The sequence below is a fragment of the Malaya genurostris genome, chromosome 3 (assembly GCF_030247185.1).
Source record: "Malaya genurostris strain Urasoe2022 chromosome 3, Malgen_1.1, whole genome shotgun sequence".
In the NCBI taxonomy this organism is placed as follows: Eukaryota; Metazoa; Arthropoda; class Insecta; order Diptera; family Culicidae; genus Malaya; species Malaya genurostris.
In genome coordinates, this window is record NC_080572.1 from 243,648,196 (window position 1) to 243,663,758 (window position 15,563).

The following is a 15,563-nucleotide window of genomic DNA, read 5'->3' on the forward strand; positions in this document are numbered from 1 at the left end:
CGTTAGAAGAATTCGTTTGCGAGCAGGAAATCGTTCTTATCAAGCCAAAACTCAAGCTCCGAAATTGTAGCAGCAGGATTTGACGAACTACCGAGAATACCTGCTCATCGACGATGAAACCTACGTCAAAATAAATTTCGGACAGCTTCCTGGCCAAAAATTCTACATGGAGACGGCAGAAGGAGATGGTCCTGCAAAGATTAGGTTTACTTTTATGGATAAATTTTTCCAAAAAAAAAACTGATGATTTGACAAGGGATATGTAGTTGCGGAGCAAAGACCAAAGTGCTGGTGACGTACAAGGAAATGCCTCAAAAATCGCGTACTACCTTCCAATAAAACCCCTTAAAGGTCCCGTGAAGTTGTTGGCCAGATTTGGCAAGTTGCCACTACAGCCGGGATGTCATCCAGTGGTACCGCAAAAATAACGTAGATTTCATCGATAAAAACATAAATCCACCCAACTGCCCGCATTTCCGGCCCATCGAAAAGATTTTGGGCAACAATGTAGCTTACAAAAATGGAAAAACGGCACGGGACGCGACTGAATGACCAAAATGTGCCAAGGAAGTGTGCAGCGTTTGATGGAAAGAATCAAGAAGAAAGTGTGAATTTTCAATAGAAACGAGGAGAAATGCCTTGTATTGATAGTTTTTCCTTCAAGTACAGTGAATTACCTATGTTTTGATGTATTAACCTTATTTGTTCGTCAATTTGTTACTGAGATACAGATTATTGTATTAGTCCGAATTCTTAATGAACATAACTTTTTTGTAGGAGCTAAATAAAACTACCCTGAACTGTAAAGTTTGTGTATAAAGGTATATAAACATTGCAAAAAAAGTATACAAATTTTGTTTGGAGACTCTCAGTAAATTCCAAGTTCAATAAAAATTCCATGAAACTATTTTACTTGTTCATTTTTTAGGAATCAACACCTTTTTGAAATAAATCGATCTTTTCTTGACGAATGTGTTAATGTGGGATTTATTTATACCGTATCAAATCAATCCGAGGGGGTGATCAATTGCAAATATTAGGGATCCGCATGACAACATCTACTGACTAAACATTTTCTATGTCAAGCCCCAGTAGCCTAATCCATTCTGAAGTCGGTTCGGTATTGGATGATTTCTGGATAGACCTCAAGTCAAAGACAATCATGTTCAGGTAGGTTACTCTACCCTAGCCGGACTCCATCGCAGATCACTAACGATTGATCTCGCATTGATTGTCATCATCGAATCAACAACAATTCCGAGACGAAAACAGGCCATCGGCTCTAACAGCTTGGTGAATGATTCGAACGTAAATATCGCTCCATCAGAGAAGTAAAGGATCACCATGTCGGTGACGATCATGACGATGTCGACGAGTTCAAGTGATCTAATGATGAATAGATAAATCCAGCTAAATTCCCACCACTCCGATCAGCACTTGAACCGTTGGCGAGGATCCTATTCGGCGATGAGCTACGCTTCGCAATTTGTCCCTGACGAACGACTGCCTGACTGGCTGCCGGATGGTGCTGACTCAGTAGTAAAATTTGGTCGTTGCCGTATGACGTTTGCGGCTTGCGGAAAATGACTTTGACACAAACCACACAAACCGACGAAGAAAGGCACACCGAAAATGAAACAAGAAGACATTCTGCGCGAGGAGGGAGAGAGATAGAGAGAGAGAGACAGAGAGAACGCGCGTGCTGACCGCAGCATTATGAGTAACAAGTTATGTATATCAAATTAGAAAGGGTCATATTTCACATGGCTCACACTTTGAGTGACCGGTGAAAAGTCAATAGGAGGGTTGACTGTTGCTTCCGACGTGGAGTCTGGACGTTGGACTGGATTTTCATGGGAAATAATTTAAGGCTGCTAAACTTATCTCCGAATTTTCAATTTATAAACAAACAATCAGCATATTAATTTATAAACAAATATTCAGCGCAGCCATGGTTTATGCAGCACCGAATTGTTGTTGTCCCATGAGGAAATGAACATTTTAAAGGATTCGGAATAAAATTCTCAAACTGATCATGAGGTGTCCTCTCAGGTTTAGTACAAATGAGTTGCATGCACTCTCAAATATAGAACCAATTGGGAGTAATTATTATAAAGGGTGTATGGACTTGAATTGCATCTCTTTCAAATAGCTGCACCATATTGGTTATTTTAATTTAGAATTTTTGGTTAAACTAGTTCTATATGTAATGTTTACATTGTGTAAGCGACAGTAGTAGTTTTAGAATCGTTGCGAAGATTGAGTCGGAAGATCAACAGCGGCGTAAAATAATTTCGGTTTCTCGTATTTTTAATTGGTATAACGAACGTTTAATTTTTGATCGGAAGGAGAAAATGTGGCCAAAATTGATTTCCGAATAGTGACATTAATCACTAGCGGATAGTTCAAGCTTTCAACAGGAACATAAACAGTTCTGTAAGAGATGTGGAGAAATGACTGGATTTGAGCAAAACTTTCGTGCAATCCCAATAAACGCAGAATCAGTGCGGTAAAAACTCATTTCAATCGAATATTATTAGATGAAAAAGAAATTTATGGCCGTTGACTGTCAGCATATCCCGATCATCAAGCCCTAACAAGCTTATAACAAAAAGCTGTTTACGTAGCAAGTGCTGATATAAGTCAGGTCTCATTACAGACTGTACCAGAAAGTATAGACGCAACCAAAAACCGCTGCCATTTCGCAGAATCTGTCAATTTTTATGGCTGTGTCCTGTTGTTTACACTCTTCTCTAACCACTTGTGCAGTCGTTTATTCGTTTGCAATAGTTTGTTTCGAAATGCGTGGACTTTCAGCAGAACAACGTCGAAAAATTGTGTACAAATGGTGCACAGAACGCGGACTGGCACTGAGAAAGATAGCAAAAATGGAAGGAGTAAGTAAAAAAGCCGTGCGAAATGCAATCAGGAAGTTCGGTGAGGATAACACCTTTGAGAATAAACCGAAAACGGGTCGAATAAAAAGGTCCTGCTAACCCTCAGTTGGATAAACGTATACTGAAGGCGTTCTAGCAAAAGAAGGAGGTTTCAGTTCGGGATGTGGCAAAAAAGGTGGCACTTCGAAGTCAAATGTTCTTCGTGCTAAGGAACGTTTGGATCTTCGAACCTATAAGAAGCAGAAACAACCAAAACGTAGTCCGAAACAAGAAGCATCGATCAGGCCGAGGATTCGAAAGCTGTACAATACGATTCTTGCTGAAAATTTGAACTGCATAATCATGGACGACGAAACCTACGTGAAACTCGATTACAAATCCTTGCCGGGACCACAATATTATACGGTGCGAGAAGGGCAAGTGTTAAACCAGTCCGAGACATCGATTGAAGTCGAAAAATTTGGTAAGGAAGCTATGGTCTGGCAAGCAATTTGTAGCTGCGGTAAGATTTCGAAACCCTTCATCACCACTGCTTCAATGAACAGCGAAATATACATCAAGGAATGTTTACAAAAACGACTTGTACCCATGATTCGAAGCCACAAGGATCCTGTTGTCTTCTGGCCAGATCTTGCTTCTTGCCACTACTCGAAATCAACTGTAGAATGGTATACTACCAAAAATGTCACTTTCGTCCCAAAAGACATGAATCCACCAAATTGCCCACAACTTCGACCAAATGAGGGGTTTGGTGCATTAACGAAGGCACATCTTAGGAAACATGTCTCGTCAGCCGAAACCATTCAACAGTTCGACAAAGAAAGGACAAAAATGTCAAAACTTGTCGCCAAGAAGTCTGTACGGAATTTAATGAGGAACGTTCGCAAGAAGGTGCGCCAGCTAGTCTATAATGGCTAAGTAGCAAATGTTGAGACTAATATTCTGTCGTTATAGTCTAATATTACCAGTATATCGAATAAAATTTTAATATCTAACACTTGTGAATTATTTACAACGAAATCAAAGTGCGTCCATACTTTCTGGGACAGTCTTTGGAAGAAATCCCTTTTCATACATGTAATTTTTGTTGCCGAAGCTCCCAAAATTCATCGTCAATTGACTAACCGTACCTAGTCACTTGAAGTTTTGCTTACTCCTTGTTTTCACTCGTCATAAGTTTGATATTCCAGAAGACGTTAGAAAGCAGATGTCAAAGTTTGGCAAATACATGATTTGGCAATAAATTTGTTCATGTAGAAGCGAAGCATTCCATCTGTGACACCTGGTACAATCAATAGGCACGTATACATAAAGGAATGCCTCCAAAAGCGTCTACTTCCCCTTCTGAGGCCACACAATGGTTCTACGATTTTCTAGGCGGATTTAGCTTCTTGCCATTACTACAAGGATGTTTTAAGGATGGATAATGAAGGACTCCAATTCCCCGAATGCACCAAAACTGCAGCCAAATGAACAGTACTGGACCATCAAGAAACAGGCGCTTCGAAAATATCCTAAGGAAGTATTATTGAAGAAAGATAACCTTATGATTAGTGTTAAGAGGATGTTTCGTTCATTTGGATAACGGTCCTTATTGTCCGGAGCAAAGCTTCACGTGTAATTAAAATAGCAATGAATTTGGGACTAATTACTCACTAGTAGTGGCTTTTACTTTCATTATTACAATTCAACTTAAAACGGACTTCATGCGATGTCTCTAATATTACAGAGACTAAAATTCTGCTAATAATTGTGAATAGTTTTTGCATTAGAAATATTCATCTTCAAAAACTTTGATTGCATACGGCAATAACTCAAGTAGCAATTAAAACTCGTTAAAATTGGCATGTTTCACAATTGCTATAGAAAGGTTATTCATGTTAGATATGTTTGACAAATGATTTTACATATTTTTGTAACACATGTTAAAATCATTTATATTACTGTTTGTGAAACCAAATCAAAACCCTAAAAGGATTACGTTCCACATCGGTTTATTTAACTGATTCTACAATAAGTTCATTTGAGCAGTTTCGTTTTCGGTTTCTACTAAACAAATATTACTACCAAGAAACTTGTTGCACATCATACAAGTAAACTGCACTTTTTCAATTGCACAATCCACTATGGTCCGAAACGGGAAATTAGCGTGACGAAAATATTTTCACTTTTTAATAATGTTTTTTGTAGTTGGCTAGTAGGTAGTTTTGATGAAAAATGTTACTAGAGTGGTCCTCATTTCGATTAAAATTTGAAATCTAACTTTCTTAATTGAACTCAAAAATGATTTTGTTGTACAATAAAGTTGTAGGAAATTTTATTTTGAGCAACTTTGCTGAAAAAAGCACCTCTCTAGCTTTACATTTGATCGAGTTACATAAATTTTTCCGAATAAAGGCAGGGTGGCTCCTGAAAATTCACTTGTTTTGTTCTAACTTTTTTGTGAAAAACATTCTACGGAAAAGTTGTCTTCAAAAGAGTTGTTGTACTAATCATTGCGCACAATTTTGCTCAACCAAGCTTTTTCATATGAGCTACCAGTAAAATGTTATGATTATTTTTTCATCAAAAACTAGTCAAGCTTCAAATATCAATATTCATTAGATACCAGATCGATAAAAATGTATCCTATGCGGTTCCTGAAAGGTAATAATATAAGTAAAAATTTAAGAGAAAATTGGAAGGGTGTTATTTTTTAACTTATTTAAATTGGTTTCAAAAATACCTTCAAAAAACTCACAAACATTGCATAACTCTTAAACGCCTTAACGTATCAACATACTTCCTTCGGCAAACGGATAGTATCAAATTAGTTCTACAAGTGTTCCATACATTGTTCGTTCGAGAAATGAGACACACAAAAACTACAGCCGAAAATAGATTTGTTGTAAGTCAATTTTTCATCAGAAGGAGCGCCATTTGATTACAAACAACTTTTGTGAAGACACCAACTACAAAAAACTAATATTTAATAGTGAAAAAAAATATTTTTCACACTCTAATTTCCCGTCCAGGACCACTGTGCAATCGTTGCGAGAAGAGTGAAGAAATACAATGCTAGAACAATGTTTGCTACTTGAGAAGTCCTTAGATTGCGCCGAATACAAACCCTCTACGTTACGAGAAATGAATTTCTCAGTAATGCTTAGAAATATACATTCAGTTTGAAACTTTTTCAATATTGAACACCACAATTACGCTCCATCACCAGCAGATGTTATATGATTTCTAAATATGCATCGGACCTTACCATCAAATTTGAGTCTGCCCATTCCAAGGGGATTCTAAGGGGACAGTAGATGGACGAAAATCATACAACAACAAAAATCTAGTATCAACGAGAACATCCGGACTCACCTGTGTCTCATGTGGCACCCAGACCAGCCGCTTCTGTGTCCACTCGGCTTGAGTGGCCGGGTCGTTGAAGGAGTTGCGCTCGACCGAAAGATACTTCAACTCCGGATCGTGACGATCCCGCAAATCATCTGCCATCTTTCCGTTTGAACTGGATCGGCTTTCACGGTTCTCAAACGAATGAAAAGCCAACGACGAATGGCAACTTTTCCAACTGAAGCAGTATGCTCTGTTTGTTGTTCGCTACTATCGATTCTTCTCACAGGCGTAACAGGCTTCGGAGGAGTTTGGACGAACAAAAAAAAAAACACAAGAAACAAGTCACTGAGTTGCTTTTTTTTCCTGCTATTCCGCTGCTTCCTTCCCGTGGAGCACTGGAAGGTATTTTATTCACTCTTTATCAGGTTTCTTTGCTTCGCACTCGGTTGTTATTCACCAGAACTTTTCTTTCTTCTGTACTTCTTTTTCGTTTGCTTCTTCGATATAAAACCACAAATGTAAAAAAAAACAATCACACAGAAATGAAAAATTCTTCTATACACGTTTGCTCGCCGCCGATGGCTTTCCTTACCGCTTCTAGGTGTGTTTGTGTGTGTCTTCAGGGATGTTTTGTTTGCGGTGAGATTTGGAAACTTAAAATTTTTCTTGATAAATATAAACGACTGCGATCACAAATCTACAAATTGCAGAAGAAAGCAAGTATTAAAACTTTAGCATTTACAGACTATAAAACAATTCAACAGTCGATGAAATCAGTGTTGGTAATTTCTCGAAACAAGGCACAATGTTCTACGGATAGCGCGAAGCCACTGAATAAATTATCCTATTTCGTTTCACTTCGATTTAAAAGCCGGATCTGCAGAAAAAAAAACCACAGCTCACCGCTGCTCTACCCAGAGCATGTAGAGTACATCTACAGGACAGGAGTGTCTCTGCTACTAACTATATATCTTCTGCTGGCCTGGCCGTCAGGCGTCGAAAGTTGCGAGAGGAGAGTGACTTCTGCTCGATCACTTAGCACTTATTCAACTGAAATTTAAAATTTCTGACACGATACTTTTGCTTCTGCCCGACTGACTCACGCATACGCTCACAAAGGGTGGGTCACTTCCCAAGTCATCTGCACCCCCCCCTTCTCCAGTCGACCAAAAACAAACCAAGTACCAACAGCTGCCACCTCGCGACAACGGACCGCAAGACGTTTGGTGCTCCCTGACTGATTCACGCGGTCGAGACGCAAACTGCCGACCCGTTCTCGCTGTTCGTTTGTCACGAATGTTTGGTGGGAGAAACCGCGATCTGCGATCGAGAGTGAGACCATAAAGCGGGAGCAGTAAGTTTACTCCGACTCCGTCGAGAGCGATTGTCTCGGTTGCTCCTGTCGCGTGATATCGCGATTTCTCCCACAGAAAAAAACACGAGAATTCAATTTCGACGATGCACACACTACACACCCAGTACACGAATCTGGAGGAAGAGACGAGACTGTAGTTGTGCAATAATTGCGGTTTCCTCTCCACCCACAACCCGCTATTCACTTGCAGTTAGATGATTTCAATGCAATCGTAAGTAAAGGATCCTGCTGGACGAAGAGGAAACGACTGAAGCAAAGAAGATGATGCAGATGTTCCGTCGTAGTCCAATTCAATCGACCTGCGGGATGATGATGACGGCAAGGCTGTTCATTCGAGGAACACTCTCACTCACATAAATACCAACTTCAGGTGGCTTCGTGCAACAATCTCTACTAACACACATGGTCGGATTGTTGGCTCGTTTTTATTTATTTTTTTTTGTTATTGCCGGGCCCGAAAGGTGTATCGCTCCGTTCCGAGTGGCTGTGTTTCTGTGTTTGTTGATATTCTACTGATGCATGATACAGCCGCGCGCGATCCGCGAGACTCCTATTGGAAAGGAGAACCGTTGCACTAGGCGTAGTGAGATCATGGCTCGACAAATGTAATACATTCAGCAAACTTCACAGACAGTGACGGTGTGACGAGAGGGCGGTTTCGTGGGAAATGTTTCTGCAATTGATTGATGACACTCGGAAAAGTTTGGAGAAAATTTACTACTGCTTCCGATTGAATAAACATTAACTTTGTTGCTAATTAGTTACGGTGGTCTTGAATTTGTTGTTAAGTTCATATAAAGTTAACGAAGCATCCTTCCTGAATGTCTTCCATGCAGCCCACCTAGGTTGGATTCCCAACCCCGCACATACGGTCAGAAAGTTTTTCTGACCCGTAGAGGCGAATGACCTTAAGGGTAAGACCTCTATAAGACGAATTTCCCACTAACTCAAACAAATGTTGGCAGCACCCTCTTCGGATTTTAACGATTTTTTTTTGATTATAGAGATTTTAACCTTAAGGTCATTCACCTCTTCGGGCCAGAAAAACTTTCTCATCCTATGTGCGGGGTTGGGAATCGAACCCAGGTGGGCTGCGTGAAAGACATCGCCTTACCCAACACACTACACCCGTCCCCTTTAATGAAATTGGCCGTACATTATTTTTCTAAAAATGATCTAGACCAGTGGTTCCCAAACTTTTGATGTGGAACACATCTTTATTTTCTATATAGGGGTGCAAATCAGAAGCTCAATGAACAATACACGTAGAAATGTGGTCAGGGTTTAAACACTTACAGCTAGCAGTCTTTTTTGTATCAATTATTAATATTATTTCATCATTTGATTGGAAATATTTCTAAGTTTCGATTTGAATGTATCAAGCCACGTATTTTCAATTATAAATAATTGAACTTCTCATTAGTAGCGCGCAGTGTCCTATTTTGTCTGCTAAATATCTCCGGCATACCGGATTTCCCTGCCACAGACGACGATTTTGAAGGAGTGAGCGATATAACAAAGCGACCAATATCGCTCTGATTGGTCAATCGATGCAAAAGCGAAGCTGTTGGAAACACGCGAATCTAAAAATAGAAGCGAAATTACGCGTAGCATGCTAGAGGTAGGTTGTTGCAAGACAGTAAGACAAAAAGTGCCATAAAACGATTTGAAGCTTTAAGGAGCAAGACTCTTTGCAAGCGTATGAGTAATGCCAACAATGTGTGCGTAAAAACAAATTCCGGTGTTTTTTTTCCTGATTTCACTAAATAAATCTTCCATATGGTTGAAAAATAAACCAATCGGTTCATACTGCTTAAAATTGCAATTCAAGAAAAGCGAAAATCGTAGTCTAAAACTCTTCCGTTTTCCTTAAAACTGCCCGAGAAAAATTATTTCAATTTCAGCTTACCTCCACTGATACATTTATTTAGCAACAAACACATTCCTATATGGATTTCCTCTTGCAGCAATTATTGTGATATAAAGATTTACGTTAGTAAACCCGCAAAATAGGAACTATTAATTTAACACTCGAAAGGCAATGGATATGGAATGTTGTCGTAAAACTATTTATTTTTCCGGCAAACTGCTTTTGTAACAGAAAATATTTAGTTCTGTTTATTTTGTGTAGCGCAATCTAATACAAATGCATTGAAATAGTGTTGCTAACTTTTTTATTAGGGAATTAAAATATACATTCATAAAATGTAAGCAAGTTTCCATCAAAAGTTGGTCAAAAATTGATCAAAACTGATATTTCATCCAAGATGTCAGGCTTAACGTTCATTTGAGAATAAATTATTGTGAAAAAAGATTGTTTGAAACTCAATCGTGCAATCCACTTTGATAAACTCGGTGCACTGCATATTCGAATGTGTATCGAATCTATTCAAAATCAATAATCTATGGCATACGTACCAAATAAAATATACGTAATACACAATTTACCAACACAAGTTAACTTGGTTTACTCTTGATCCTCAATTAGTATGCTCTGATCTTGTGCCATGCAAGCTTTGATGAAATTCCATGATATGTCGTTTCGCCTGAGAAATTGACAACTACCCCAGGGTAAATTTTGAGTGCTTAAGATTAATTTCTAATTTATATAAGATGAACTCGATTGATAATGAGAAAAAGTTTATCGCTTCAACTGAAATTGCAGAATGGTAGAGAAACTTAACGCTATAAAAATAACTGCTTGCATACAAAACTTGTACACAACCTTGACGAAGAGAAGCCTAAATATCGAAATCCATATCGCAAGTATGTACAAAGATATAATTGCATACATTTGGGATATTGGTGTAATTTCGTCGGCTATAAAACACATATAAATCAAGACAAACAATGTTCGGTGTTGGTGCCTAATCAAGATCAATCTAAGCAGACTCTCGTGCAATTGCGGATTCTAAAGTGTAACGATTAATTGAACTGTTTGATTGTAGATCATTAGAAATTTTGGTTGCCTTGTTCCACATCAAGGCTCGAACAACCCTATGGGGCTGATCCTTGTAGTTTTTTGGTCGAATATATTATTCGTTCTACTGCTCATCAAGTAGAACAAAAAATCTCAAACAATCAGCATTTTTGCAGTTAAATCGAGATTTAAATATAAAATAGATAGAAGTGATACACACAATAATTTGCTTTCCAATCCCATCGCGGTAGAAATTAAGCAATTAGAAGCAAAACAGAAGTCAATGAAGGTACAACTCAATTGTTGATTCGTGGATAGTGCGTTAGAAATTCGAGTGATTCGCGAGAAGAAAAGAAAGTTTTTTCGTGCTGAAGTGGTTCGGCGGTGCGACGCCGCGAGATACCATCGGTAGTCCAAAAACAGTCAAGTCCATGTGACTATAAACGTAACCGCTGGATGTATGGTAACCTTTCCAATCAAACGAAGAAAAACGTTGCACACACACATCCGTACTCGACGAACTGAGTTAGATAACACGTCGAGATCAGGGTTCTGGTCCTGAACACTAGATTAGAATACTGAACCTGGATTCTGGAACGGGATGCTGGATCTCAACTGTGGATCTATGGATATGAATGCTGAGCATGGACCCAGATTCTGGACCAAAATTCTTGACAGAGTTTTTTACCTCCACTTGGATTCTGGAAATTAATTTTCAACCTGGACTTGGACTTTGATTCTGGGCCGGAATTCTGATCCCGGATCAGCTCCTGACAGTTTTTGAACCTGAAAATAGATCCTGAAACTTGACTCTTCATCTGAAATCTGGACCTAATTTCAGCACATGGACCTGGATTCTTGAGCGAAAATCGGGATCCGAATTCTGGGTTTGAATTTTGGTCCTGGGGTCTTCAACTGCTGCAGGAATTCGTAAAATTTCATTTTGGACATAATTTCGGATCACAGACCTAAGCTCTGGGTCTAAACTCCTGACAGCAATTTTGGATCTGAACCGGGAAACAGGATTCTGGACCTGAATTCCGAACCTGAATCTGGATTCATGACCTCAATTCTGTATTTAAACCTACATCTGAATTCTGGACCTGAATTCTGAAAACTCAACAGAGTTTTGATGTATACTCCTGAATCGTAATTCTGGATTCCGAGCCTGGACCTGATATTTTTTTCTTTTTTTTTATATGGGTTGAATTTGGAATATAGACATGATTTGAATTTTTAATTTTCAATTAGCGAAGCCACTAATTGCGACTCATTGCCCACTTGTTGATAATATAGAGTTTATTACCGATTGAAAATGAGCTAGTGCCCACTTGTGGGCTGTAGGGTCCAGTTTGGGAATCACTGATCTAGACTGTCTTGTGAAAAGGGCCAAATTATTTTTACCAATTTTTTAAAATGGCTGTAGTATGAATTGTATGAATTATTTTTACAAAATTAGTCCTGATCGACTCTTACACTGTCATAACTCGATTTTTTCAAATTTGCAAAAAAAAAACATGAACATAATCACCTGTCTTGTAACAAAATTTCATCCAAATCATAAATATTTTTTTTATTTATTAAGTTTATTAAAGACCTTTCAAATCATAAATAGTTTTTTTTTTTGCAAATCGACTTCAAATTTTTAAATCGATTTTTTTCAGTGTAGAAGTCAATCACGATGTTTTTTGTAGGATTTGTCATTTTTCGAATACAGCCATTTGTAAAAAATGGTAACAGAAAGTTTAGCTCTTTTCAAGACAGTCTAGATCATTTTTAGAAAAACAACGTATGCAAAGTGTTTTTTTTTTTGTAACAATGTCAGCAAGTTACATTAAAATCTGAGAGGGTGCTGCCATCTCTGAATACGATTTGGCGTGAAATACGTCATAATCGAACAAAAAAAACCCTCCTGAATAAACTAGAAAACAAAACGAAACCCAGTGAATAATGTTTTATTACGGTGGTTTTGAATTTATTGCTCATTTTTTTCCGAGTGCTTCACTAAGTTCATATGAAACTAACGAATCACTCATACTTAATTAGCAAAAAAATAAATCGGAATCCGGCGAATAATTTGTTGCTGATTAGTTGCGAACTAGTTACAGTAGTTTTAAATTTGTTTCTTAATTTTTTTAATTATTTTTTTCAAGTGCTTCGCTAAGCTCAAATGAAGTTAACGAAGCACCTCGCCCGAAAAAACTTGAAAATAAATCAAAACTCCGTAAATAATTTGTTGCTAATTAGTTACAATGGTTTTGAATTTGTTGCTCAATTCTTTTTTTCGTTTTTTCGAGTGCTTCGCTAAGTTCATACGAAGTTGCCGAAGCAAAGTCATAGCATTACATTCCTTTTGTAGAATTTGGCCTTTCTGTTTCAACAGACTTCGCAACCGATTCTTAGCGTACAGAATCATTGTATGGCATGGCTAGTACTACGACCCTACTTACACTAAGAATCCTTTCAGGTCGGCAACTGGTTTGTAAGACCAGCGCTGTATGCATTGGACCGCCAACCTAGGCAAGTTAACGAAGCGTTCGTCCTAAATAAGCTTAAAAACAAATCGAAACTAAATAATTTATTGCTAACTAACTAGTTACAGTTACAGAATTTGTTACTTAGTTTCTTATTATTTTTACGACTGCTTTTTAAAGCTCATATGAAATTAACGGATAATCATACCTGAGTAAACATGAAATCAAATCTAAATCCATTAAATAACGAGTGTCTAATTAAGGGGTGATTTTTGCTGGTATCTTTTCGGCAACACTGCTTTTGACAGAAAACGCGTGAATCGTGTATTGTGTCATTGTCAAACTTGTTCAGTCTGATATATATGTATAATCACGAATCGTCGTTTGGTCTATGATTTAATCATGAATTGGTACTGACGAAGTTGAAAGAAGATCCACTTTTTTATCGAAAAATTGCGTTCAGCGACCAAGTTCATTTCTGGTTGAATGGATACGTCAACAAGCAAAATTGCCGCATCTGAAATGAAGACCAGCCACAAGCATTGCAAGAGCTACCAATGCATCCCAAAAAAAAGTCACTGTTTGGTGTGGATTATGGGCCGGTGGCATTATTCGTGAAATACCGACCGATATGTTGGAGAGAGTGTGCCAAAATTGGACCTTGCGCATAGACCATCTAAAGCTTAGCTGCGGCCAACATTTGCATCAAATCATCTTCAAACATTAATTTATATTGTTCGTTTCATCAGTTTTCGAATTTTTTTTCTCTGAAAATCAAATCCTATACCTCATTCCGGAGGAGTACTTCCTCAACTTCATATGAACCTAGCACAGCAATTGTAAGCATAACAAAAAATAGGCGGGTGGGTAACGTCAGAGACATAACTGGAAGACTTGAATAAGTGACGAAAACTTACATACAATTCCGAATATCAATGATCGTTCGTAATAGTTTATTATTTGTATGAATTTTGCAACTTTTACTGCTTTGCGTCCAGAGTTGTAACGGTGCATCTATACTCAACTATGACATATTGGCGACATACATATATTCTACAAACCAAATAACACCAAACAAATGAGAGTAAAACAATATAACAAATAATGTTATATTTGTGTTTGTTTTTGAAAATTTCTTTAGAAATGTTTTAATGATTCTAAAAAGGTTAAAATTGTTTACAATTGTTGAGTAGTAAGCCAACATTCTGGACATTCAGAAACTGGAACTGAATTGAAGAACTAAATTCGGGACCTGGGACTGGCGCAGATTTCTGTTGCAAAATTCAGGTTCGCAATTCAGATTAAGAACTCAGTTCATGAATTTAGTACTAAAACTCTGGAACAGAAAACATTTTTAGAATCCTGAAATTTGAATTCCGAATCTGAATTAAGGAGCTGAATTCAGTTAAAAAACCCAAGGTCCGAAGGAAGTAAATTCAATTCAGGAATTAAATTATGGGTCATGTTCATGTTCATGTTATGTTCATCTATTGAATAAATTGTTCTACTCCGGGAAATTCTATAGTGATACGGTACATATTACAACACTCTTTGATCTCTTGCTCACCCAAAGCGAAGCTGCAGCAATTGAATAATCATAAATTTTCTCCAAATTGTAAATAGTAAAGTCAGAGTTATGAGCATTTCAAATAATTATGCAAAATTGCATCAATTGTTGATACTAGATTTGAGCAAGTTAGTTCCAACTTGTAACACACACAGTAATTTTGATTGTGTAATTGAAAAAAATTAGGCAATTCGGAAGCTGGATTTGCTGCTAACAGGAATCTTGGCTTCGTAAAAATTTAAGAGTTGATCTACGATTAGGCATCGAAGATCACTCACGGTCCATCTTACCTAACCGATACTCAACTGTCTTCGTGATTATGTGTAGTACCGATGCCTGGGCAGATAGAGGCAAAAGCGGAAGGAATATAATAGCTGTATTTGATTGATAAAAAAAAACTTATTTCGTAGCTTTTTAAATCAATACACTGTATAAATATACATACAATCAATATCAGTAAGTGGTCAGTTGTATACAAAATCCACTTCACTTATTTCTCTGAGAAATTGTTACATCAATCTTCTCCGATCTGCAAAATTTTTTTTATATAGAAATGAAAACTGGCATGTGAAACCAGTATCTCAAATTTGAAACGAAACCCAGCTGGAATGTTTTTATGTGTAATTTAATAAGTACGTTGCTCAAACTTTTCGAAGCACCCAAGTAGTTCCTGTCATAAAATGTAGAATAATATTACGTTTCGATTGTAACTGAATTTCTGTTTCTAGAACTCGGTCTTTTTAACTCGCATGCCATCACATCACATAAATAATCCGATAACGCCTTTACATGACAGCTAGTAGTGCCATGGTATGCAGACGATTTCACTTTAAATCTTTACGAAGCCGCACCGTTTTCAAAACTGGTTTCTGAACTTTGCTCTGATAATATCTTCGACATTTAATAACAGTAACGTTTAGACACATTCACCCACCACTTTGTTTAATTATATTGGCTTCGATCACAAAAAACACAGCAAACACGTCGATGATGAAGT

General features: G+C 37.7%; 1 protein-coding gene across 1 annotated transcript in view; it reads right to left on the bottom strand.

Annotated features, from left to right (window-relative positions):
• Positions 1–7,299, bottom strand: part of LOC131438119 (myosin heavy chain, non-muscle-like) — a 153,236-nt gene extending 145,937 nt beyond the window's left edge. Inside the window, 3 exon segments of the mRNA XM_058607932.1 lie at positions 6,255–6,283; positions 6,286–6,317; positions 6,319–7,299. Of these exon segments, the coding sequence (XP_058463915.1) occupies positions 6,255–6,283; positions 6,286–6,317; positions 6,319–6,389 (132 nt within the window). The 5' untranslated portion in view covers positions 6,390–7,299.
• Between the last annotated feature and the right edge of the window lie 8,264 nt (positions 7,300–15,563).